At 54.8% G+C, this 23,574-nt stretch overlaps 7 protein-coding genes across 7 annotated transcripts; 3 read left to right on the forward strand and 4 right to left on the reverse strand.

The window, feature by feature from the left end:
* Positions 1-635: 635 nt before the first annotated feature.
* MONBRDRAFT_28628 (uncharacterized protein) lies at positions 636-6,062 on the reverse strand (the record flags this gene model as incomplete). Its single annotated transcript, XM_001749058.1, has 16 exons — positions 636-842; positions 1,011-2,246; positions 2,363-2,727; positions 2,923-2,991; positions 3,072-3,353; positions 3,472-3,639; positions 3,728-3,897; positions 3,938-4,095; positions 4,229-4,371; positions 4,530-4,803; positions 4,878-4,972; positions 5,036-5,381; positions 5,472-5,546; positions 5,652-5,728; positions 5,808-5,894; positions 6,002-6,062. The coding sequence occupies 16 exons, from the start codon at positions 6,060-6,062 to the stop codon at positions 636-638; spliced, it is 3,813 nt and encodes a 1,270-aa protein (XP_001749110.1).
* A 467-nt stretch (positions 6,063-6,529) lies between these two features.
* MONBRDRAFT_28629 (uncharacterized protein) lies at positions 6,530-6,976 on the forward strand (the record flags this gene model as incomplete). The annotated part of the gene is made up of 2 exons (XM_001748999.1): positions 6,530-6,793; positions 6,881-6,976. 2 exons carry the CDS (start codon positions 6,530-6,532, stop codon positions 6,974-6,976), a joined length of 360 nt encoding a protein of 119 aa, XP_001749051.1.
* A 371-nt stretch (positions 6,977-7,347) lies between these two features.
* Positions 7,348-8,523, reverse strand: MONBRDRAFT_33953 (uncharacterized protein; the record flags this gene model as incomplete). Its single annotated transcript, XM_001749059.1, has 1 exon — positions 7,348-8,523. The coding sequence occupies one exon, from the start codon at positions 8,521-8,523 to the stop codon at positions 7,846-7,848; it is 678 nt and encodes a 225-aa protein (XP_001749111.1). The 3' UTR covers positions 7,348-7,845.
* Positions 8,524-10,652: 2,129 nt separating this feature from the next.
* Positions 10,653-11,693, reverse strand: MONBRDRAFT_28631 (uncharacterized protein; the record flags this gene model as incomplete). The annotated part of the gene is made up of 1 exon (XM_001749060.1): positions 10,653-11,693. One exon carries the CDS (start codon positions 11,691-11,693, stop codon positions 10,653-10,655), a length of 1,041 nt encoding a protein of 346 aa, XP_001749112.1.
* A 484-nt stretch (positions 11,694-12,177) lies between these two features.
* Positions 12,178-16,329, forward strand: MONBRDRAFT_28632 (uncharacterized protein; the record flags this gene model as incomplete). The annotated part of the gene is made up of 8 exons (XM_001749000.1): positions 12,178-12,300; positions 12,426-12,521; positions 12,947-13,087; positions 13,179-15,212; positions 15,296-15,466; positions 15,538-15,909; positions 15,993-16,138; positions 16,224-16,329. The coding sequence occupies 8 exons, from the start codon at positions 12,178-12,180 to the stop codon at positions 16,327-16,329; spliced, it is 3,189 nt and encodes a 1,062-aa protein (XP_001749052.1).
* A 187-nt stretch (positions 16,330-16,516) lies between these two features.
* MONBRDRAFT_38557 (uncharacterized protein) lies at positions 16,517-18,663 on the reverse strand. The gene is made up of 2 exons (XM_001749061.1): positions 17,187-18,663; positions 16,517-17,120 (listed from the first exon to the last, which is right to left on the reverse strand). The coding sequence occupies exons 1-2, from the start codon at positions 18,654-18,656 to the stop codon at positions 16,599-16,601; spliced, it is 1,992 nt and encodes a 663-aa protein (XP_001749113.1). The 5' UTR covers positions 18,657-18,663; the 3' UTR covers positions 16,517-16,598.
* Positions 18,664-19,718: 1,055 nt separating this feature from the next.
* MONBRDRAFT_33955 (uncharacterized protein) lies at positions 19,719-23,416 on the forward strand (the record flags this gene model as incomplete). Its single annotated transcript, XM_001749001.1, has 13 exons — positions 19,719-20,043; positions 20,144-20,275; positions 20,449-20,589; positions 20,669-20,863; positions 20,943-21,131; positions 21,237-21,329; positions 21,449-21,759; positions 21,872-22,022; positions 22,126-22,202; positions 22,308-22,488; positions 22,755-23,045; positions 23,146-23,181; positions 23,264-23,416. Exons 1-13 carry the CDS (start codon positions 19,918-19,920, stop codon positions 23,414-23,416), a joined length of 2,076 nt encoding a protein of 691 aa, XP_001749053.1. The 5' UTR covers positions 19,719-19,917.
* Between the last annotated feature and the right edge of the window lie 158 nt (positions 23,417-23,574).

Consider the following 23,574-nt stretch of genomic DNA (forward strand, 5'->3'; position numbering starts at 1 on the left):
AGCACGATTGCCTCCTACGGCTCCAGTGGCTTCAAGGGACATGCGCTGCAGCACCTGCACGCATTGGCTATAGCCTGTCCCAAGCGCGACCCCAAGCAAACAAGCAAATGATTGGTCATGAGATGCATGGTCAAGAGAAGGAACTTGCTCGCAGGAAAATGGATATTCAGACATCAAGGCCTGCCTACCTCGCGCAGTGGCGTAATGTAGCGGCGTCATGCCATTGGAGTCACGAAACGAGGGCTTGGCGCCACGTTGCGCAAGGGCTTTGCAAATGTCCGGACGATTGCACACGGCAGCCCTATCCAAAGAGCATCGGATGAGACACGCGGCGAGTGCCTACAGATCGCGGGGTTGAGAACAAGGGGACTGACCAGTGAAGCGGAGTGGTCATGCGTGAATCAGTGCAGTTGACGTCGAGTTGCGGTCGGCTCAACAACGTCACAACAATGTCAAGCGGGCTGGTTGCGGAGATGGCCAGGTGCAGAGGCGCTCGCCCACGGTCGTCGCGCGCATTGACATGGCTATCGTCATTCTCCAACAACATCTGCGCCAGCCACGGCTGAGCATGAGGCAAGCCGAACCGAAACTCTTCTATCACAACACAATAATGCGAGTTTATGGATGGCTACGTGCTAGGTTGGACATACCCGAAGACATCGCGGAGTGTCGCTGGATACGGCATAGTGAAACGCCGTGCGCCCCTCGGCATCGGCAACCGTCGAGTCAGCTCCAGCACGCAGCAATCGTGCCAGGTGCTCAACATGACGGCACATAATGCTCCAGTGCAGAGGCGTCACCAGTTCCGTATCGCGGTGGTTGATTAGCTCCAGCGGCGCCACCTGTTCAAGAGGGAGTGGGTCGCGAGCGTGAACAAGAGCAAGCAGGACCCAAGCACCACACGTGAAAAGATGCATAGAAACAAAACGAGAACAACAAAAAAAAAGGGGGGGGGGATTGAAAACAAAAAGTCACAAAACCAGGTCAGAAAGCCGGAAAGTTTGACGCACACGCAGTAGAATATCGAGGCTGCGCGTAGAGGGATGCTTGCAGGCCCAGTGAATGGCCGAACGACCTTCAGGGTCCATAAAGCCGAGCAATTCCCGGTTGGCGCGCAATAATGCTCGGATCACTTCGGCATGGCCATAGTAGGCCGCCCAGAGAAGCGCTGTGCGCCCGTTGTTGTCGCGCGCCGATGCATCTGCATTGCTCTTTAAGAGCAGTTCGACGGAGCGCACGCGGTTGGCAATGGCGGCATACATGAGCGGCGTGCGTCCAAGCGCATCACAGCTGTTGACGTCGAGTGTTTGCAGCAAGGCCTTGATAGCCACACGGTCTCCCTGGCCGGCCGCCGAGTGCAGCATTGTGGCACCGTGCTGCTGCCATTCCTCGTACTGCTGCTGAGCGTCTGCCGAAGCGGGTTCTTCTTCGGCCGTGGTACCATTCATGGTGAAGGAGCGATCCAGCGCATCGCTGCTGCGTGCTTCACCAAGACGGCCACCGAGCAGTTCCCGTCGTGCACCACTGGCCCCGGTGGAAGCAGATCGCGCACGCCGCGACACGCGACTGGCGCCTGTGCCGGGCGAAAGCAAGTCGCCACCTGAATTCTGACCCGTGCCTGAAGCGCGGGCCTCAGTTTGACTCGGACGCCCGGCTCCACGGATGTGAGTCGCGGCCCGCAGTGTAGACCCAAGACGGGCCAGGCGTGCTCGAAGCCCCGTGCCCTGGCTGACGCCAAGGTTACTACCGGCACTCTCCAAACCACTGCCCGTATCGCTCTCATCATGACCATTGGTATCCTGAGTGCGGTGTGGCACGGCCGAGTCTGACTCGGAGAGGGTAGAGCTGCTGCGGGGAGCGGGGCTAGCTGTGCCGGCAACCTGCGAGGCTGAGACGGCATGACGCACGCGGCGCTGGGTGCTATACTGCGTGAAGCGGTAAAACACATGTGGCGAGGAAACAAAAGGCTCGTCACTCTTTTGTGGGTCCAGCGGCTCAAATAACCCAAGGTCGAGTAGTTGCTGGCCCGTCTGTTGGGCGGCCGTCACGTCGTTCACCCCTTCCATGTTTTGCATGACCCACTGGGTGATGGCTTGGCCAGGAAAGACGTTGCGGTGCAGCTTGAGTTGAAACTGGCAATCCTGCGTTGGCACGCCAGTTGTGGGGTGGCGCAGAGCACGAATGTACATGTTGAGCAGCTGCTGTTGACGTTGCTGCTCCTGTCGCTGCTGCTGCGTCTCCTCCACCTAAGTTCGGGGCGCAGCGCCAAAGGTGCGAAGGAAGCACGCGATCATCAAAACTAGGAACAATTTTTTTCTGTCACACAAGGTCACAGTCAGAATGCCACTACCATGCTACCAACCTCTGAGGTTTCTGTCTCGGTTTCCTCCTGATCCTGGGCTCCGTCACTTTCATTGTTATCATGGCGATTCTTGCAAACTTTTGAACGTGTTTTGGAATCAACGTCTTGGACGGTGACCTTGGTCCGACCCGGCGAAGGGGTGGGCGTTTGAAGAGTGTCCATGGGGCTGAGCTCAGCGCGTTCTGATTCCGACTCGGACGAAGAGAGCTCAGCGGAAGCGCGGCCCGTTGTCTTGAGGGGCCGGCCGGAATGAGTACGTACAAAGCCACGGCCAGACTGCTGGGGAAGGAGATAGCTCGCTCGCGATCCAGCGGCTTCGCGAGTGGGTGTGGCCCGGTCATCAGCGTCGACATCAGTCACCTCAGCTGTCGGAGGAAGTGTTGAGCGCAAAGGAGATTGGGGTGGAGGCAAGAACCGTGGTGGGCCTGCCCCTGGATGAACAGAGTAGCAACGTTGATGAGCCATGGGCAGACACAGGCGGGCAAAAGATGACATGGGTCCAGGCATTCAGAGAGGCGAGAAGGAAAAGGCAACCGAAGGTAAAGGGCAATGCGGCGTACGTTTAGGACCGCTGCTGGCACTGCTGCCGCGAGAGGTGGCATCCGAGGCCATGGAAGAGTGCGTTGAGTCTAAACAAAAGTAAACAAAGAAATGAGAAGAGGCCACCAAGGCGGGGGGGGTGGTTGCGTTGAATAGTTCTGTAACACACCCGTGCTGAGAGTCATGTGGCGCATGTCCTCATCCATACTGGAGGCGGTGGGTTCGGACGACAGCAAAGGAGCCGCGGCCAGCTCTGGGTTGGTAAGTGATAGTTCTGTGGCTTGGCGCACAAAGTCAGCGCGTTGGCGTTGGAATTCAAGCCGCTCCATTCGGAGTTGCTCACGCTCCGCTTCGAGCAGGGCCAGTTTGGCGTCGTACTCGTTGGCCAACTTGGCCTCCATGGCCTTGACGGCAGCATGAAACTCGGGGGACTCTTCAATCTCAGCACCACCTAGAATCAAACGAGGGCGTTGAAATGGGTACGCGATCAGCAGGACAAAGTGCATGTTGCAGACTTGTTCCCACAAGGCTGTTGAGAACCAAATCGAGAAGGAAGCACAAGGACAAACCAGTGAGGAGCTGGCGTTCCATGGAGTGTATCTTGGCCCGAAGGCGCTTGGATTCCTCTTGGGCTGTGGCAACTGCTGCGGTGCGGGCTTCAAGCTCGTTGGCCATGGCTTCTTTCTCGGTGGTGAGGCGTAGCTTTTGTTCCTTAAGCTGGGTCACGGCCACACCGCCTAGGCATGGGGAAGGACCGATGAGTGAGTGATAATCATATTCTTCCGTAGAACCTGGAGGGCAAAGGGCAGAGGGTGTGCGGCGTACGAGAGGAATCGGCCAGGGCTTTGCGAAGCCGCTTAATTTCACTTTCGTAAGCCGAAAGGAGGGCGCTGTTGTTGAGGTCTTGATTCACATATGCATAGTTCTTGACCTGCTTGGCGCGCTTGGCAAACTTGAGACTGTAGGCGCGGGCGGGACATGAAACGGTGAGGGCACTGTTGCAAGGAACGCACAGGTGTGTCCTCGGGACCGTACCTGTTGAGGGTTTCCGGGTAGCTGTTGGCCACGGCGGTGACGGCGGTGATCAGGGTTGTTTTGCAGTTGCCGCCCAGGCTCCCCTGCAGAAGGCGCGTGAGCTTGGAGTCACGGTAGGGGATGTGGTGGTTGCCTGGCGAAGTCAGAGCCAAGATAACCTAAACCAACGGAGAGAATAAAAAAAAGCGGGGGGGGGGGGGCGGGGGGGTGGTTGTTGTGCGCGTGAGGCTGAGGCAATGAGGTGAACGATTTTGAAACTGAGTAGATGGGTGCTTGAGGGGCTGAGCTGACCTTGCCAAAGGCGGTGAGTGAGGTGTTGATGTTTTTCATCTCATCAAGCTGCTTGCCGCCTTGGATGCCGGTTTTAGAAATGCGTTCTGAACCAGCCAGGTCAACAAGGTTCAATTTGCCGATGGTGACGCTCTTGCCCTCGTCTAGAATGTGTTTGACCCATACGAATGCATCATCGTATGTATGTGAGAGGCATCGCACCTGATGATGATCGCGCCGGTGGGTGGGCAGGCAGCAGGCGGGCAGGCAGCAGGTGGGCAAGCGGAGCGAGAGAGATAAAAAAAAAAAAAAAAAAACTCACCGTCTTCAGTACCAGCCTGTGATTTCTCGACAATGACGGTGAAGAGTGCATGGGAACGGCTGGACTGCTGGTTCATTTGGGTGGCACTGGTGGACCGCATCTTGGTGCCGAGTTGTAAAAGGTCGCAAATTTCGGACGGAGACTTGACAATGTGTTCAGACAGGCCAGAGACGTAGACGTCGGTGTTGGGGTCGGAGCGGATGCGCAACTGTTTGGCGTCAGTGTTGTGTAAAGCGTCGGGATTGAGAAGATCGCTAATTTTTTCGTTGTAAATCTGAAGGAAGGAGACGCGGACCAGGTAGGTCACGTTTGGTGTCTGGTCGCCTTCAATATGCTGGAAAATCTCACTGGCAGCGCGAGGGATGATGCCTCGGTCCTCGGCCTCCTGTGATGGCGGGATTTGGCCGTGCGGTTAGGGTTGGGGTTGAAGGGTGGGGTTAAAGCTGAAGAATGGGCAACAGTCGGGGGGGGGGCGGGGACGAAAGATAGGCTGCACGGTGCAAAACTTGCTTCGGTGCCTTGAATGGTGTGGGTTTTTCCGGTGCCCGTTTGTCCGTAGGCAATGATGGAGCCGTTGTAGCCTGCCAAAAGTGAAGAGTTGTTGTGCGTCAAGACAAGGGAGGGTGGGGCATTGACGTTGGCAAGGGAAATGGGCGCGGGCGCAGGAGCAGCACGCTGGTGCTGGGCGGTTAAGAGCAAGCGGGGTCGACCTTCAAGACTGGAAAGGACAACGGGGCGCACGGCCGAGTCGTAGACATCCGACTGGCTGGCATTGGGCTCGTAGATGCGATCAAAGACAAATTGGTGCTCTTTTTCGCGCCCAAAGGCCGCGGGTCGGTCAATCTTGCACATCTGGTGTCGTGAGAAAAGGGAGCCGCCGGTCAGAAGCCGAATTTAAGGAGAATGTGTTTGGCAGGGCGGAGGGGTGGGGAAGATGCAGACCTGAAGGTCATGGACTTTGAGACAGGGTTTTTGCAGCTGTTCGCGCATGATCATGGGCCGGACACGAACAACAACCTGGCAAGCGGATCAGAGGGACGGACGAGGGGTTGATGGAAGCCAGCGTGAGCCCACGGGGATGGAAGTTGCGATAAAGGGGGATGAGGATTGAAGAAAGGAGACCTTGAAGTTTTTCGTCTTGTTACTCTCGTCATTGTCAACGGCATCAAAGAGGGATTCGGCCAGGTTGGTGCCGCGGGCTATGTGATGAGCAGAGACGTGAGCGGGTAGACGGGGGCGAGGGTTGCGGGCCGCTGGGTTGATTGGGCCTGGGCGTACTTTGAAGGTGTGGGGCAGCAAAGGCGGTCGGGGTGAGGGGTCCCGGAGTATCAGGTTCGGGTGCTGGTTCGGCGTAGTTGTTCAAAGCTGCAGAGCAGAAACAAGGGCAGGCACATTTGTTGAGCTGCTTGGGGGCGCTTTGAAGAGTCTGAGGGGGGGTTATTTCAAGGTGGTGACGGAGGTGCGGGGCAGACCTATGGGTTCCGAGGCCACGCCATCAGCTGCGGGAGCCGCAGGTGGCTCCTCTTGGGCCATGGCGACGATTGGATCTGAATGCGTGTGTGCTCGTGTTTGCTCGGGTGGGAAGCAATGAGAGAAGGTCACAAAGACGGAAGACGGAGAAGGAGGACGAGGGGAAAGAGAAGGAAGGAGAGGAATGGCCAGAGGCGGCGTTCAAGGGAGAATGTGGTGATGCAGTGGAGATTAGCGCCGAGGCGCACGGCTGAACATGGTGAACGTGGTGTTGTTGGTCGTGGCGAGGTAGGGCGCGTCCTTGTCGGATATATCAAAGGACACTGGTGGCGCGTCGATCTCAAGACAGAGCCACCCGCTCGCGGCCCAAGGCCCAAGCGAGACGCGACGAGACGAGACGAGACGGGAGCGATGCAACGAGCGCAAAGCAGCCCAGGAAAGCTCCCCCTCGAGCAGGTCGAGCAGGTCGAGCAGGTCGAGCAGGTCGAGTTAGGACTTTGATTGGTCGTAGCCTTTCCATCCAATGTCCAATGCCTGCCAACCACAACAGGCAGCCTGGCAAACGAATGCAGACACACGTCAAGTGCTGCTCCAAGGCGAATGCACACCACCGTGCCTCCCCCCACGCACGTCCGTACACCTTAAAGCTACACTGGAAACCCGCGCCACGGCACTACTGCCCCTCTGGTCCCGGCGTCCCTCTCTGCGTGCGCGCGTGTGTGTGTGTGTGTGTGTGTGTGTGTGTGTGTGTGTGTGTGTGTGTGTTTGGACGCAACGAGAACAACAACGAGAGGGTCTGTCTCTGAACTCTCTCTCTCGAAATCTCTGTGTTTGTGTGTCTCTCTGTCTCTGTCTCTGTCTCCGTCTCTGTCTCTTCAAAGTCTCTCTCTGTCTCTCAAAATCTCTCAAAATTTCTCTTTTCGTCTCTCTCTCTCGTAAAATCTCTCTGTCTCTCTAATCTCTCTCTCTCTCTCTAAAAAGTCTCTAAAAAACCCTCTCTCTCTTTCTCTCTCTCTCGTCTCTGGCGGCGATCGACCGCTCAGGTGAATTGGCAGACCTCGCCCTTGCCTTGGCCTGTGTCAATCTTTCTCTCTCTCTATCTGTGCATCTCTGCATTTCTGCCGTTGCGCCTTTCCGCCTGTTCGCCACACCCGCTTTCGTGCTCCCTCTCCCCTTCTTCTGTGTTTTTCTGATCGTTGTTAGGGCGTGTTTGCTGGATCAAATAATCGGCGATTTGTCTTGACTAGCCTGTTTCTCTAAAGTATGAAACAAGTTGGGACGCTTCTCTGTATTCCCCTTGCTTTCTAGCTTAGACCCAATCTGGTTTGGTTGAACATCTCTGAATTTTCACATTGGGAATGACGCCTCTCTCTCTGCCCGTTGAACCGTCCGTCGCAGTGGCAGTGCATCAACGTCTCTGATCAACGGCGCCTGGCGACTTGTGGACGCAGGGCCTCTGAAAGCTATTCGGTCGAGGCGCTCACGGGCCGTTTGGCCAGTTGAGGGACATGACAGAGGGCGTGCGGCCAAGGTTTTGGTGCAAGTATGAGCTTGACATGCGGACTTTGGTGTCCCGATCATGCAAGCGGTGGTGGCTGAGACCAGTGGACGTGGACGTGTGTGCCAGGATCGTCCGACGTATGGCACACTCTGTCACACGCCAGAAGAGTCCCACGCCACACTCCAAAGGAAAAGAAAAAAAAAAAATATCAATCGCGCATGCCAATTCAAATACAGACGTCAGTCACCTCTGGCGGTGCAAGCGGCAGGCATAAAAAAAAAACACAGGTCCAAAACGCGCCCCGACTCGACACGATCGCAGCGCCATGTCATTGCCGCTTGCCGCTTAGGTCGAGGCAAAGAATAACCAGAGGGCCAGGGCGGTTTCGGAGAAAAAGGGAATGGCGTAGAATGGCTCCACCAGGCCGCGGGCGTCGGGGGCCACGAGACGACAGATGCTGCCGAGAAGATAGACGAGGCCCGAGGCCGCCAAGCCCCAGGCAATGGGACGCGGGGCCCGCAGCAGCGAGGGGGTGGCAGCCACCGATTGCTTGGGGTGCAGGAGGAGGCCCATGATCAGACAATTGATGCCAAAGGGAATGAGACCAACGTCGTAGCCCGTGGCATGGAGCTCGGTCAGAAGGAGAGCCAGGTCGTCCTGCCCGCGTTGGGCCGCCAGCGGCGTGCCGGAGAGCAAGACCAAGCTGGCGCCAATCAGAGCCGCCTGCACCAACCGCAGAACCAGGGCCAAATGCGCCAAGACTGGGTGGGCCAAGCGCAGCAGGGTGTAAAACAAGACGCCAACCACAATGTCGCAGAGGACCATCATGGCATCGGCCAGCAGGCTGGCCCGAAAGCTCGCCTCATGCTCGCGCACCGCCGCTGCTGTGGCAGCTGCCTCCCCCGGGACCAGCAAATTGCCCCGCACCACGCCTTCGGCCCAGATCCCGCACACAATAATGAGAATGTAGGCCCCACCCAGCACTCGTCGAACCGTCCCAGACGACTCCTTTTCCCCGCTCATCCTGGTCCGTCCACGCGCAGACGCCAACCCACACCACGCCGCGCAACAAGCAAGAACCGGCAAAGCTGGCTTGAAGAAAAATAAAAACCCTCAGAAGGGGGGAAGGGGCAGAGCAGTCCCAGTGATCGTGCGGCAGAGAAGAAAGAGGAGAAGATAAGCGTGTGTGTGTCTGTCTGTATGTCTGTATGTGTGTATGTGTGGTTCGAGGTGATGAAGAAAAAAAATGCAGAGAGGGGGCAGTAAAGGGGCAGGTACAGGCAGCAGGAGGAGGGGAGCAGCAGGAGCAGCAGCAGCAGCAGCAGCAGCAGGAGGAGGAGGAGGAGGAGGAGGGAGGAGTGGTCCAGTGATCCGTTAGGTCAAGTTGGGTGTGCTCCTTTTTTATTGTGTGTGTGTGTGTGTGTGTGTGTGTGTGTGTGTGTGTGTGTGTGTGTGTGTGTGTGTGTGTGTGTGTGTGTGTTTGCGGACGTACGTACATCCGATGTATGTCCATTCAAAGAGGTGTGTGTATGTGTGTGTGAGCAGAGACGAGAGTTGCGAGTGAGCAGAGACACACACAGAGATCGAGAGACAGACGAAGGGGCGGGGAGGCGGAGTGACAGAAGAACGGAGAGTGCGACCGAGGGAATTCAAGCGAGTTTAAGGTTAAGCGAGAGGAGAGAAAACAAGTCTAAGAACAAGGAACGGTAAAAGTACCACATGTAAGTAATAATAATAAGGATACGAAGAAAGGTTTTTTGTGGCTTTTTTTGGGGATTTTTTTTTTTTTGCTTTTTACAAGTATCAGGGCTCTACTGTAGAGTTGGCGTGCCATAACGACTTGATGTTGGAGTCGGAGTTGCACAGCTTGGCGAGTAGCGCTGGGGTTTGAATGGTTCTACTCCTGATTCCTTTTACAAGCTGGCAAGGGCCTGATCCAGGTCCAACTCTATCCAAAACTGCCAAGACTGAGGGGAAAATGTCATTGCGTTCAAAACTATAACGACCCCCACCTGCAGGACACCATGATGAATGTGCGTTTGCTCGAATCACACAAAACAGCCCGACAAGCATCAGAATGCCGTTTCGTGAGCTGGACTGTCCCTTGCTGTAGCTGGATTGCTTGCCCACCGGAAAACCTGCTTCCCGACCTTCCATATACCCAGGCCCATCATCAATTAGCGTATCTTTGAGCAGCCGGTGACTCAACCTGTCCGCTTCAAAACCGTAATTCCGCATCTTGTCCTCGTACCGACTCGAGCCGGGGCACGGGCAAGCCCAAAGGCGAGGGCACAATCTGTATCACCATCGAGTGGCTGGTGTATGGGGCTGGAATGCATTGTCGAAATCTGCCAGGTGGTAGCGTCAAATCCGTTCTGGAGCCAGATGCCAGGTACTTTTTGGTGCTCTGCGCGGAAGCCTAAACATTCACCTGTCTTTCGCTCTGGGTTCGTGCATTTTGAAAAGCACAACCATCGCCCTCATTCAGACCTGAGAGGCGCAGACGGCAGGTTTGAGTCTGCAAAGTGACCTCTAACCCGTGCAACAACTTCTTGAATGACTGTGCAGCAAATTTGCCAATGAAACGTACTCCAAACTTTGGTACTTGAATGGCTGCAGGCGTTGACGACACGGGTGCAAGCTTGCCACCAAAGGGTGCGCCAAATGATTAGGGTGCCTTCCCAGCTAGCCCGATTGACGACGGGGGCAGGATTAGGTGGAGGCTGCGGGAGGTCGAGCTGTCTTTTTGTGTGCAACAAGACCAGCACGACTGCCCCAAGTGACCAGTGATGAAAAGACCACAAGCCAAAAGGCTGACGTTCAGGAGGAATTGACAGCGCGCATCTTAAATAGATCACTGTTTCTGCCGAGTCCATCTGGCTGCTGTATTCGACCAACATCTTCAACGAAACCAAGACCCCAATTAAGCAGACACGTCCATGTCAAGGCAGCAACGGCCTGTAAATGTAACCACAATATTATGTTAGCGTTAAATCCACTGGCCTTGACACGTCGTAGAGCCTGACAGACAAGTGCAGAGCACGACCTGCCCCAGCACCGATGTTCGTGCTCTATTTGATTGCAGCATATTCCGATTTTCAACCTATAGCGCTTCTAAGGATTGCGTTGCTGTCATCGCGCCTGAGCTCGTTTCAGGGTTTGATATGTATGATATTGGTGACAATGACCGCGACCGAAAGTAACAGCCAGCCAGCCAGCCAGCCAGCCAGATAGATAGACAGCCAGATAGACAGCCAGATAGACAGCCAGATAGACAGACAGATCGACAGACAGACAGATAGACAGACAGATAGACTGACAGATAGACAGATAGACAGATAGACAGACAGATAGACAGACAGATAGACAGACAGATAGACAGATAGACAGCCAGCCAGCCAGACAGACTGACAGACAGACAGATAGACAGACAGACAGATAGACAGACAGATAGACAGACAGATAGACAGGACAGACAGATAGACAGGACAGACAGACAGACAGACAGACAGACAGACAGACAGACAGACAGACAGACAGACAGACAGACAGACAGACAGACAGACAGACAGACAGACAGACAGACAGACAGACAGACAGACAGACAGACAGACAGACAGATAGACAGACAGATAGACAGACAGATAGACAGGACAGACAGATAGACAGGACAGACAGACAGACAGACAGACAGACAGACAGACAGACAGACAGACAGACAGACAGACAGACAGACAGACAGACAGACAGACAGACAGACAGACAGACAGACAGACAGACAGACAGACAGACAGACAGACAGACAGACAGACAGACAGACAGACAGACAGACAGACAGACAGACAGACAGACAGACAGACAGACAGACAGACAGACAGACAGACAGACAGACAGACAGACAGACAGACAGACAGACAGACAGACAGACAGACAGACAGACAGACAGACAGACAGACAGACAGACAGACAGACAGACAGACAGACAGACAGACAGACAGACAGACAGACAGACAGACAGACAGACAGACAGACAGACAGACAGACAGACAGACAGATGCACGCACGGCACAGGCAGGCACAGATGCACAGATGCACAGATGCACGGACGGGTCTTCCCAATATAAGAAGCCAGCAGAGGATTCAGCTTGTGCACATGGTGTTGATGCATTTTGTTGTGGTTGTCGCGTTGCCATTTGAAAGGTTTTTGAACTTCTCTTTCTCTTTGACTTATTACTCTATTTTTTTTTTTTTTTGGCATCGGCCTCAGCATCAGTTTCAGCGAGTATGGTATCGCATCGGTGTGTGCTGGGCGTGCTGGCTGTTCGTACAAAGTTTGTCTTGCTTATTCACGGGCGATACGGAAATGCCAGGTCGGGGCTTGGGTGAGAGTCATTGAGCGTTGCTGCATTTGTTTTCCATAGGTGCAATTGCCACTGACTTCATCATCGTGCGCTGAGCCAAGCAAAAAACGTCGATGATATCGCTTCGCGAATGATACTCAAGAGTGAGTCACTCGCCATATCAAGGGGAGGAAAGGGGATCAAGGCTGGCTGTCCAACTGCCGTTTTGACCCACACCGCCCCTTTCAACTGGCTGGATTTGGTTTAGGAACTGGACCTGGGTCTTATGAGAATTGTTCAAAAGTCTGGAAGCGGATCGTGGTAAAAACCCATGACCATGAGTGAAGATGGAAAGCAGCTGTACAATGCGTGTTTTCAACAAAGTTCAGAAAAGGCCCTGAAGCTGTTGAGCAGTTGGGACGCGCCACGTATTCAAGCCACAAATACTTACAAAGGCGGTGTACGTTTGCTGCTTGGTCGTGACGTTACACTCGCGTTCACATGTTCACATGGTATTCGACCTCTGGTGCGAAATGGTTAATGATGATGCTGCACCTGTCTACATGGTGGTACCACAACCGGTAGATCGGCACATCTTTCTACGCTGCCTGTTTCAACGGTCATGTGCAGGTGGCGGAGATGCTATTGAGGCATGGCGCTGATGCCAACGCCAAGCACCTCGTCAGTACCTGCTCCATTCCCCTTTGGTGTGCATTTGCTGCTGACACATGGTATTTGGCATACGGGCCGCTCATGGTGCTATCATGGTGTTGCTACACCTGTTTACAATGGTGGTGGATCAACCTACAGGGGGACACTGCATTGCACTGGGCCTGTAGACTTTGTCATGTGGAGGTGGTGAAGATGCTATTGAAGCATGGCGCCGATGCATACGTTGCAAATGCCGTCAGTACCTCGCACTTTAATGATATTCCGTCTGTGCTTGGTTGCGCCGCGCGTGCTCCTCTCCTTCTCTCCTTTTTTTTTGCTTTGCGTCCACCCGTTTGACTTCACCGTACAACTCGCTTGTCGCTCGCCCATGTACCCGCCTCTTGCTCTTTGCTCTTGGTCATTCATCTTTCTTCCTGTTATGGCTGTGTGCTCAGGAAGGTAAAACGCCCCTTGATCTGGTTCACCTAAGCGATCATGACACCAAGCTGGAGGATGTGTTTGTTGCGCACGAGATTCGTCTCGCACAACTTCCTGCCTGGCTGCCACCTCTACCCGGCGATACACCTACTATGCAGGTGGGTCCTCTCCTCATATGTCTTCAACTGCGATTCTTGCTTGTTTCCGTATCTGACGTATTCATGACCACTGACACCACACTACCCATAGACGACAGCCCATGTTGTGGGGGTGGTGCACGTTTGGCTCAAGCCACTCCTGCCCGGGCCCACCACCACCCATCCCTTCCCGTACCTCGATGCCCTGATCAGTGGTACCATCAAGCGCGACCCCAAGCTCGCAACGGCGGTTGATGACATTCGAAAAATCATCAATGAAGCACCGGCAGAGGCATCTGTGATGGACTGTGCCACCCTTCAGGTCATCATCACTCAGGCCGTCGACTCGCTTGATCAGGCACTACGGGCGCCCGAAGCGTTGAAAAATCGTTTGAGGCACTTGGATCCAAAGACCGACGCCGTGGAATCAGTGCTCCAAGATCTGCATGACCTTGCAAACCAGTTTGAGCTGCAGCCAGTCCTTCACGAGCTCCAGACCGTGCTGGCAACATTTCCCGATCCACCTACTGCGCCGGCATCTGCACCCAAGACGCCCCCCGCCGATATTGCAACGGCCCTGAACAAACTTGCTATGCCGCGCAACATCGGGCCTGAGCGCCAAAAGCTGCTTGATAGCACTGAAAGCAACCTCAAGCGCCTGACACTGGCGCTGATCGATTCCCTGGGTGCTGTTGCGAAAGCAGGGGCTGCCGAAATGATTCAGTGCGTGGTCACGCTGTGGCGATGCACGCAATGCTCGGATGTAAGCGAACCGCCTCCAGCCAAGGCGCTGCCCGAGGCGTGGAAGCAGCTCTGTCGAGCTCACGAGATGCTGAGTGTGCCCGAACACAATGGTCTGGAGCAGCTTGCAATCTGGGTAGGAACGCATGACTATTTCCACCTGAATTGGTACCTGGCATTTGTGCATCACGAGTTGCTGGCTTTGATGCAGAGGCTGCAGGACATGGCTGACTGGCAGACCACGACGCTGTCCGTGCTGGCTTTGTGCAAAACTTGTATCAATGAAATCACGCGGGACAGCGCAAGCCGGATTGTATCTGCACACGAAGAAATGTCCAAGTTACAGCAACAAATCCAGGCGACCAAAGCATTCTTGACTTTTGCTCCAGATGAGCTGCGTGCTGGGCTTGAAGCTGGTGTGCAAGACAAGCAAGAACGTCTGACCACCTTGCGCCATCAGTTGGCTGCTCAGCCACACGTGGATCGTGTCGCAGAGCTGGCAAAGCTGTTGCATCAGCACTTCCCAGCCCTACTGGTATTGCTGCATCCCGAACAAAGCTCCTTGGGAGCACACCTTCGTGCAGTGCTTGGACCTGACCTGCCCGCCAGTCTCATCTTTGAGGTCATGACCGAAGTGAATCAGGCGTTGACGCTCTCCAGTCTGGGCCAGCTTGACCTATACTACAATCAGAACCACAAAGTGTACAAAGCCCACGCCGCGCTGCCCAACTGTTCCGCGCAAGACTTGGCCGTGAAAGAGTATGCCTTTGCTCGGCAACAAAAGCATGATCAGTGCCGCACGTTTCTCCGTGAACTCCGCGCCATGCGTCAGCTGGAGCACCCAAACATCATCCCGGTCCTCGGCACGCTTGTGGACGTGCACAATGGCCACCCCAGCGCATACCTGGTGCAGCCGTGGTGTACGCAGGGAGATTTGCAGCAGTGGCTTAGCAGAGCGCGTCACCTGGCCACCTCGGCCGTGATTACGGGTTTGATGAATCAGTTGCGCGCAGCATTGGCTTTTATGCACAGCAAAGGCTTGGTGCATCGGGATGTCAAGCTGAGCAACGTCATGCTGGATGGTGAGGAGGATCGGCCGGTTGTCCGGCTTGGCGACTTTGACATGGCCAAGGCCGCCGCTGAAGCCACAATGCTACCATGTACAACCACTGCATCGTCGGGTACGGCCGGATATGTAGCTCCGGAGGTGCTTTTTGGTGACGGCTGTGTGGGTGCGCGCCCGGCGCAGGATGCCTTTTCCTTTGGCTGCGTTCTTTACAATACCTACATGTTTCCACAAACAGTGCCCGCTGCTCGTCTACCCACGGATCAGCTGGTTGACAAATGCAAATGGAATTTCCAAGCAGGAGGCACAGATTGCAGCTTTCCACACCTGGCGGCTGAGGTAAGCGCGACTTCGGAACTGACCAGTGGGGCATTGCTCTCTTAGTTTCATGATCAAACCTTATTTGGTGTTACTCGATGCAGATGTGTGATTCTGCGAGCTATCTGTATCGTGAAGCGCGGGCCTTGCTTGCCACTGATCCAAAGGGACGCCCCAGCCTATTTAGTGCCGGGCTGATTGCGCAGCAACCCGTCGCCCACAAAGTTGGGCCAGCTATTGATGTTTTGCGCGATGCGCCTGAGCTTGTGCAGGAGGTGTGTTGTTCGAGAATGCAATTGCTTTTTTTTTTTGATCCGCAGGCTGATTTAAACCCGGGTGTGGCTAGGTGGCGGACCTGTTAGAACAGCTGAGTTGTGACGGGCGAGGACCGGACACGATTGCAGTGCGGCGGGTCAAGCGCGTCGAAAACCCAGTGTTGTGGGAGCGCTATAGTGCAAAGCGACGGGAGATGTTGCATCGCATCACGAGTCAGAGGCACTGCGATCAACTTCAAACGGCTAAAGTGGATGCGCTCCCAGGCCTTCCGGCCTTGCTTCGCAACACATCCTGTCAGGAGCGGCTGCTGCTCCACGGGATCGCCGCCGACAAATCGCTGCGTGACAAGATTGTGCGCCTGGGCCTCGACTATCGCTTTGCGGGCAGCAGCAGAGGTCATCGCTTTGGGCACGGCACGTATTTGTCGGATCATCCTGGCAAGGTCTGACAGCACTGGCTTCTCCTTGCTATTTTCTTCATTCAAATGCTGCTGTGCTGACGTATTGTGTGTTGACTTGCATGTAGACCCATCAGTACGCCAAGGCTGGCCCCAACGGTGAACGCATGCTCATTGTGACGAGAGCACTGCTCGGCCAAGCCTATGTCGATGAAGCGCCTAACTCGAAGGCGCTGGCACCCCCGCTTCTGCCCAGTGCGCCGAACAACGAACGGTGGGTGCGCGGGACAGAGTCGGCCTTTGATGCGTGTTGGTCTTTGCATCTGACCTGCCGACTGCTGCGCCTGGCTTTTCTTCAGATACGATTCGGTTATTGCGACGCCGCATGGGCGATTTCAAGAGGTCATTATGTTTGAGAATGCCCAAATGTATCCCGAGTTGGTGGTGTACTACACGGCCGATTAGGATGTTGCAGTCTGCTGCTGCATTTTGCTGTTTGCTTGTCAGAATGTCACCAAGGGTGGGAGCTGGCTCAAGGAGGAATGGTTTGTGGTGTGCGTGTGTTTGAAAGTGAGATTGAGCTCAAGGCGTGTGTGAGGACAAGGGTAGAGCAAGGAAAGATGGGAGACTGTTATGAGTAATCGGATACAAACATCCAAAGGTATCAATTTGGGAGCAGAAGGAGCGAGACACTAAAACATCGAGCAGTTCTTCAAAGCATTGGTGTCGGGTTGTTAGATGTTGATGTACAAAGGCTCCACGGGAAGTGCGCCCACTGGGGTATAGTCAAGCTGGCACACCTGTGGCTCAGCTCCTTCACGATTGATTGTGATCTCGATGCTCAAGCGAACGTCGGCATTCACCGTCTGAGTCAGACACATGATACTTGTATCATCTGCAGGCTCCATGTCAGCCTCAACCACCAGGTCTTGAGGGGCATCGTGCTCGTTGATTTTGCATTTGACCTGCGTGGATGGGGGGTCACACTTGATCACGATATTGAGTTGAGTCTTTTTGCTTCGCTCAACAAGCCTGTCAACGGTCCAGTCATCATCTGCTCTTGTAATAATCTTGGTGATGACTGTTTTGCACAAGGCGATCAGGCTGCTTGCTTTTTTGAACGTTAAAAGACATTCATTTGTCTCCTCTAGAAATCCAGACGCCTGTTTTTTGAAAAACAAGCGTTGGGTCGGATGCCCTAAAAAGTAGTCGTGAAGCTTCTCCAAGCGATTTCTTAGAACCTTAAAGGAGTTGTCCTATCGAAAGCAGTAACATCGTGTGAGTCCTGTAACACACTAAACACGCCATGCCATGCACCTTACCGCGTCAAAGAGCCAGGGGCAATCTTTCAGAATGGATGGATGCAATATGTTGGCGGCGAGAAAAGAGAGTTCAACCAAACTTTCCTTCACGCCGTGTGTGGTCGGCCATAGATCTGTGCCTGCCTGACTGATGTTGCAGACGGTCTGCGCTACGTCACGAACAATGATCGCATCACGCAAGGCCAGTTGAAGCTTGCAGGAGCTTGGGCTGAGATAAAAAAGAGCATTGCATTCAAAATCGACAGGAGGATCGCTGTTCTGTGGCCGGTCAACTCTTCGAAAGTTGACGGGGATTGCGTCGGTCGGGCGAAAGTAGGACTTGAAGCCAAGATCATACAAAAGGATGCTCGACACTCCATTGACGTGTGCGAACAAATGTTTCAAGTCGATGTTTGATGGTTTGGATGGCATTTGCCAACACAACCCAGCAACGTTGCTGCTCAGCCGTGCTTGATCTAGGGCGAGAAATGATGCGCCTGTGTTTGGGTTGTCCTCTTGAACTTTTGCACGTTGAATCGCATGAGCCACCGATTTGTTTCGCTTGGTCTTGAGAGCTGCGAGCACGCTTGAAAGCGTTTCTTTCCATTGAGAAACACCAATTTGTTTTTCAAACAAGCTTGCCGTTGCCTCCAAGACGTCTTCAGTCAGGACTGGCCTTGAGAGCTGATTGTGCACTAATAGGCCACCTGCTACCGCGCTGAGCTTCTCGCACAGGATCGTTTGTGTGTCATATCGAGAGGGACCTTGGCACCATTCTGCATATGATTCAGCCAGCTTCGCGTGTATGTTCCATACGAGCACAGTGTCCAGAACGCTCGCATGGCAATTGGTCCAAAGCTTCTTGTTCTTTTGATTCGTAATGCCCTTAATGATATTTCTGACCGCGTCTTCGCGCCCATTAGCATCAACGTGACCCAAGGCAGCTTTCAAGACAGAAGACAGATTCGTGGGGGCATTGTTGGCAACAACTTTTTCGCTGGGAATTCGGATGGCACCCACACGACGTCCAAAAAAAGCCTCGACCTTGTGGCGCACTTCAGGATCGAGCGAATCCGAATCAATGGCAACTTCACCATTCAACTTGATGGAAATATTTTGGCCATTTGCTTGTCCGACGTTGATCAGAAAGTCTCGCACAAACTTTTGAAGCTTTTGATTATCATCGTCGCCATCTTGCTCGATGATGAGCTCGCGCAGACGCTGTTCATGTTCGTCTTTCAAACGTGCCTGGATCGACGTCAGGTGATCAGTCGACAGCTCTTTCGAAATCGCTTTAACGACCGTTGGACGCCAGGTCATGAGCGCATTATACGTAAAAAGGTCGCCGCTGTTGTTTTGCTTGATTTCAAAAAGAGCATGATCGGCCAAGAAGCCTGCTATCATGGCCCGCAACGTGGCAAGTTTCTGCCGGTCGGAAAGTTTTTTTCGCAGCCTTTCTCTGGCCGTAGCGTTCCGATTGTTTGGCATCATTGAACGTTGCTGCCTCCACTGGAGACAGAAAAATGAGCAGTACAGCAATGCTCCTTGCTTCAGGCCTTGCTTCACGGTCCCTTGCTCATTGCATTGAATTGTCCGTCTGAATCCGCCCATTTTACGAGCGAGTCTGAAAGTGTACACGCCAGCAAACTTTACAGGTGTGTGGACATTCCATGTCATGACTTTTCGACATTAACGCCACAGCAGGCCGCACACCTTTGTGGGTCATCGTGGTAGAATCCGCTTGTGACCTGGTCCCGACCTTCACTCATGAGTCTGCGCGCTGCCGGCGAGTGAGTGCCCCAACCGTCCACCCCCATGCCCATGGGTTTGGTGCAAGAGAAAAAAGACAACATCGACACTAGCGCTGCAGGAAGCGTGCTGATGCAGCCTGGACCTCATGTCTCCTTCTTCGACAGTCCTCACTGCGATCCTAACCAATGTAAAAAAAGCCAAGAACCCGCCCTTCCCCCTGCCGACTCGTCGATCTCGATCTCTAGGAAAAGATCAAGAGAGAGAGAGAGAGAGAGAGAGAGAGAGAGAGAGAGAGAGAGAGAGAGAGAGAGAGAGAGAGAGAGAGAGAGAGATCGAGAGATTATCGCGAGAGAGATCGAGAGAGTCCGGCTGATCTGATCGATCGCTGTGCCGAGTTCAGACACAATAAAATCGTCTGACATTAACATTCTGGTTGAAAATGAAAGTGTGATATGTATCACACAGTCCCTTCGCGCTGTGAACTGTTGACTTGTTTCATCTCTCTTTTAAGATCTCTCAAACGACGTTTATCTCTCGACAATCTTTCATCCTTGAGATGTATCTCTAAAATACGAAGTTGTCTCTAAAATCTGCTTTGTTGTAAATGATTACTAGGTCACCATATCGTGCAAACCTCTAATCTCACCTTTTATCTCTGACCGATTTCACCTTGTTCTCTCACATCTCTTCCTGAATTATGTCATCTAAGCACATCTCTTGATTTTGTTTGTGTCAGTGAGACGTGCACACACACACACAGTGGCAGCGCCGACGTGACGATCGCCGGCATTTCAGGGCGTCCGAGCCCACGGATTTGTACACGGACGATAGCTTTCAGGGTGTTCTTTGCCAGTTTGTGGCTTTTATCGGTGTGGGGCGAGCGCGTATAAACGCATACACCTGCGCATAACCATACACCCAGCTGTTGAATAGTCTCGTGCGTGTGTGTGTGTGTGTGTGTGTGTGTGTGTGTGTGTGCGCGAGTCGCGGCATCGGCTTTATGGCCGACTCGGATGAGGCGGCAGCAGCTGAATCGGCGAGACCGGATGCCTCGCCACCAAGCAGTGGCTCGGTGCCTGATGAATCTGATGAACGGGAGGATGCTGCGCACGCAGTCGTCGCTCAGGTGCGTGTTTTGGTGCGAGCGAGCCCGACCGTCGCGCTCAGCAATAGGAGCCCTTCTCATGGACCGGTCGTCATCCCACGTGCTTGGCCTCTTGTGTTAGGACCCCGGCAGCCCGGGCCCAACGGCTGAAGAAGAACAGCAAGAAACCCATGCTCCCGACGCTTTTGATGCGCCAGATGCAGCCGATGCGTCTGATGCCGTGCCCAGCAGCCCGGGCCTCACCGTGCCCGAGGTACCATCGCGCAGGCCATTGGCCGAAGACCTTGTTCAAATTTTGGCATCCACACCCTCACATGCTCATGGACCTCGTCTCCACCGCCTTCTTTTTTTTTTTTTTTTCACGCTCGCCGGTCTTGCATCTCCTTCACTTGCCCCCACCATTCTCGCCTCCTTGTTCCAAAACAGGTGGGTGCAGCCGCAGCCCGTCGCGCCGAGCTGATTGAAAAGATGCGCTCCCAGCGCCTGACCTCCCTCAAGCCCGGCCCCGATGGCGAAACGCATGCCGTACCTGTTGCGCAGCCCGGCGATGAGCCCCTCCCCGGCCAGGTCTCTAGCCGCCGTTGCTGCTCGCCTCCATTGCTGTCCGCCGCAGACTCCTCACCATGATGTACACGCATGGTCTTAGGAGGTGATCGGCGTGGCCATACCGCCCCCAACGGAAACGGAGGACGTCTCACGACTTGCCCGCAGTGGCAGTCTGCGGGTTGTCCCCTCCTCCCCGACCCGCACCAACGCACCTGCCGCTGCGCGTGTGACCAACGATGGCACCACTCCTGCTGCGTCCCGCGGCCTTTTTCGCAAGCTCAAGTGGCGTGGCAACGTGCGTACCACACTTTTTCCGGACACCGCAGCGCCTTTGATGTGCTTCTCACTTTCTTTCCCTGATACTCGTGGTGTAGACTGGGAGCACGTCCGAGGAAGGCGGGTCAGGCGGCGAGGAGACGCCGGCTGAAGAGTCTCGCCCGGCGCGGAGTGGCAGCAACCCTCGTACGAGCGCCGCGGCCCAAGCCCGGGAAGACCAAGAGCGCCGCCAGCAACTCAAAGCCGAAGCCGATGCCGAGGGACACCGACGCGAATGCGCCAACATGGTCAGATGCACCCCACCTCTTTTCTCATGCAAGCCCCCGCCTCGTGTTCTTTGTTGCCGAACCCAGTCTCGTGGGTTTGACCTCATTTTGCCGCGTGCTGCGCAGCTCAACATGTGTAAGATTGCCCTGAAAACCATGATCGAGTCCACCATTGGATTGGCCCCGCCCATTCACGACTCGCACCGCCCCTTGGCCCAGGTCTGGTTCTCGCTGCCTCATCCATCCGAGTCTGTTTGTTCTTTGGACCAAGCCCGGCCAAACGCTTACCATGTATTCTGCACGCACGCATCGATAAACGCACATGTGTGACTGAAAAGCTTCTACTCGTGCTTGAGGCCGTGCTGCGCCATGGTGTGCGTAAGCGTGCCCTTGCCGCCAACCGGGACGTTTTTGCCTTGTTTGATGCCGCCGACCGCGGCGGGCTCTTGGCCGAGCTGGCCGAGCCTGCGGCCGCCCTCGGTCCCGACCAAGTGACTCTTGTTAGTATTGTCAAGCAAGCGCGCAGCCATCCGGCCCTGCGCACGAACCAGGGCCGAGGTCGGTTCTGCCTTCGGCAGGCCACCCAGCACAAGCTCATTTCAGAGCTCGTGCGCACTGCGGCAGACCACCCAGCCGTCCTGCACGACGCGTATGTGCCTTCACACGCCTCGTGACGTTTTTTAGCAGCCGATGTCCTCCTCCCCCCCCTCCTCACTCGATCATTGATGTCTCTCTTCTTCACTGTGTGGTACAACTTGTAGGTTCGAGCCCTGGGCCTTTTTGCGGTCAGAGGACGCGGTAGTGCTAGCCGGTCTGCTCATGGGCCTGGCAACCCTGGAGCTCGATCTTGAGTGCCCCGCCGAACAGCTCGACACGGACACAGATGTCTTGGACCTCAGTCTCTATTTTAAGGTTTGCCGTTTCTTGAACCGCGCTGGCCGCGCCACGATGGACGCACGGCAGCCTCTACGCTCGCGCCAAGGCTCAAACTGGGACCGGCACTCATTGACTATAGGATGGCAACTATCTGAAACCAGCCACCGCAGAGAATCCCGACGAGGAGGACGCGCGCTTCTCTGAAGAAACATTCACGTGCGTGACCACGCCTGTTCCCCGCTCTTGCCTATCGCGCCTGCCGCGCTTTTGACAAGCACGGCTCCTCGTGCTGACCGAGTGCACCTGCTGTGCTTTTATCAGGGCCTTGAGTGATCAAAACGCACGCTTGCGTGAGCACAATCGCAAGCTGGAGCAACAGCTCTTCTCGTCCAATCATGAAATGGCGGAGACCAAGGAGCAGCTGGTTGCGGCTCAAGCCGCAGCCGACGAAGCCCGAGCCAAGGTTACCGAGCTACAGCAAGAACTCGCCGAACGTAAAGAGGTTGGTCATACGGCTGTCTATGACTAACCAGTTGGTGCTCTTTCAAGAGACTGGCTGCTTGTATTCGTATTCATCCCCCCTGTCGTCTCTGCTGAGCCACGTTTTTTGCCACATGACTCATGTATCTGACGATCCCTGTGTCATGAGCAGGAGGTGCAAAGTGTACGGGCAGAGTGTGATCGCCGTGTAAGTTCGCTGGCCTTGGCCTCTTGGGTGGCGTCGCATCGTGCTCACAGTCAAGGCGTGTGCTCGTGCTCGTGTGACAGCTTCAAGCCGTCGAGGCAGACATTTCCACTGAGCGCGCCACGTACAACGTCTCGCGCGAAGGCTTGAGCCAGGTCTTGGACGCGACGACCCAACAAATGGCCAAAGAGCAGCAGCTGCGCGAGGAGATGGAGCGCGAATTGGTGTCCTGGAAGCAGAAGCGCGATGAATTGAGCGATCAAGTGCAGGGGCTCGAAGCCAAGTTGGCTCAGCGGCAAGAGGCCAACGACAACTTGCGCAAGCAGCTCAAGGATGTCAAGGGCCTCAACTTGCAGATGCTCTCCACCGTGCAGGTGCGCCTTTTCTGCCCGGATGATTTCGGGTCCATGCCGCAAACTTGTCAGTTCTGTGCATGTTAACGCTCATGCAACGCTTCTGGAACAACGCGTTCAGGAACTACAAGACAAAGCCAAGGAAGCCGATGAAAAGGTGCGAGAGAGGAGAGCCACGGTTCATACCACCCGAAGCATGTGCATCGTGCTCACTGAAGTGACCTTTTGGGCGTGTGCAGACGCATGCAATTCAGCGCAAGTGCGATCAATATCAGGGTGAAATCCAGGGTCTGACCTCCAAGCTCGGCGACGGCGAGACGGCACGCGAGCGGCTGGAGAAGACGTTGGTGCAAGTCACGCAGCGACTCAAGGTCAGATCTGGCTCTTACTAGCTTTTTGGTGGCCGGGGACACACCGTCTTGGCTCACCTGATCTTGCGTGCTTGTAGACGGTGGATGGGGAAAAAACCGAGGTGGAAACCAAGCTCATGATGGAGAGTGAGTGGCGGGCCAATCTGCAGGAAGAAGTTGCTACTCTGAAAAAGCGCGTA

This window comes from Monosiga brevicollis, genomic scaffold (genome assembly GCF_000002865.3).
Source record: "Monosiga brevicollis MX1 MONBRscaffold_27 genomic scaffold, whole genome shotgun sequence".
Classification (NCBI taxonomy): domain Eukaryota; class Choanoflagellata; order Craspedida; family Salpingoecidae; genus Monosiga; species Monosiga brevicollis.

Excerpts from the sequence above, each read along its gene's own strand:
- MONBRDRAFT_38557 (XM_001749061.1), bottom strand. The coding sequence starts at position 18,656 with ATGATGCCAAACAATCGGAACGCTACGGCCAGAGAAAGGCTGCGAAAA. Across the intron at positions 17,121-17,186 it reads GCCCCTGGCTCTTTGACGCG|GACAACTCCTTTAAGGTTCT; the intron begins GTAAGGTGCATG and ends TGCTTTCGATAG.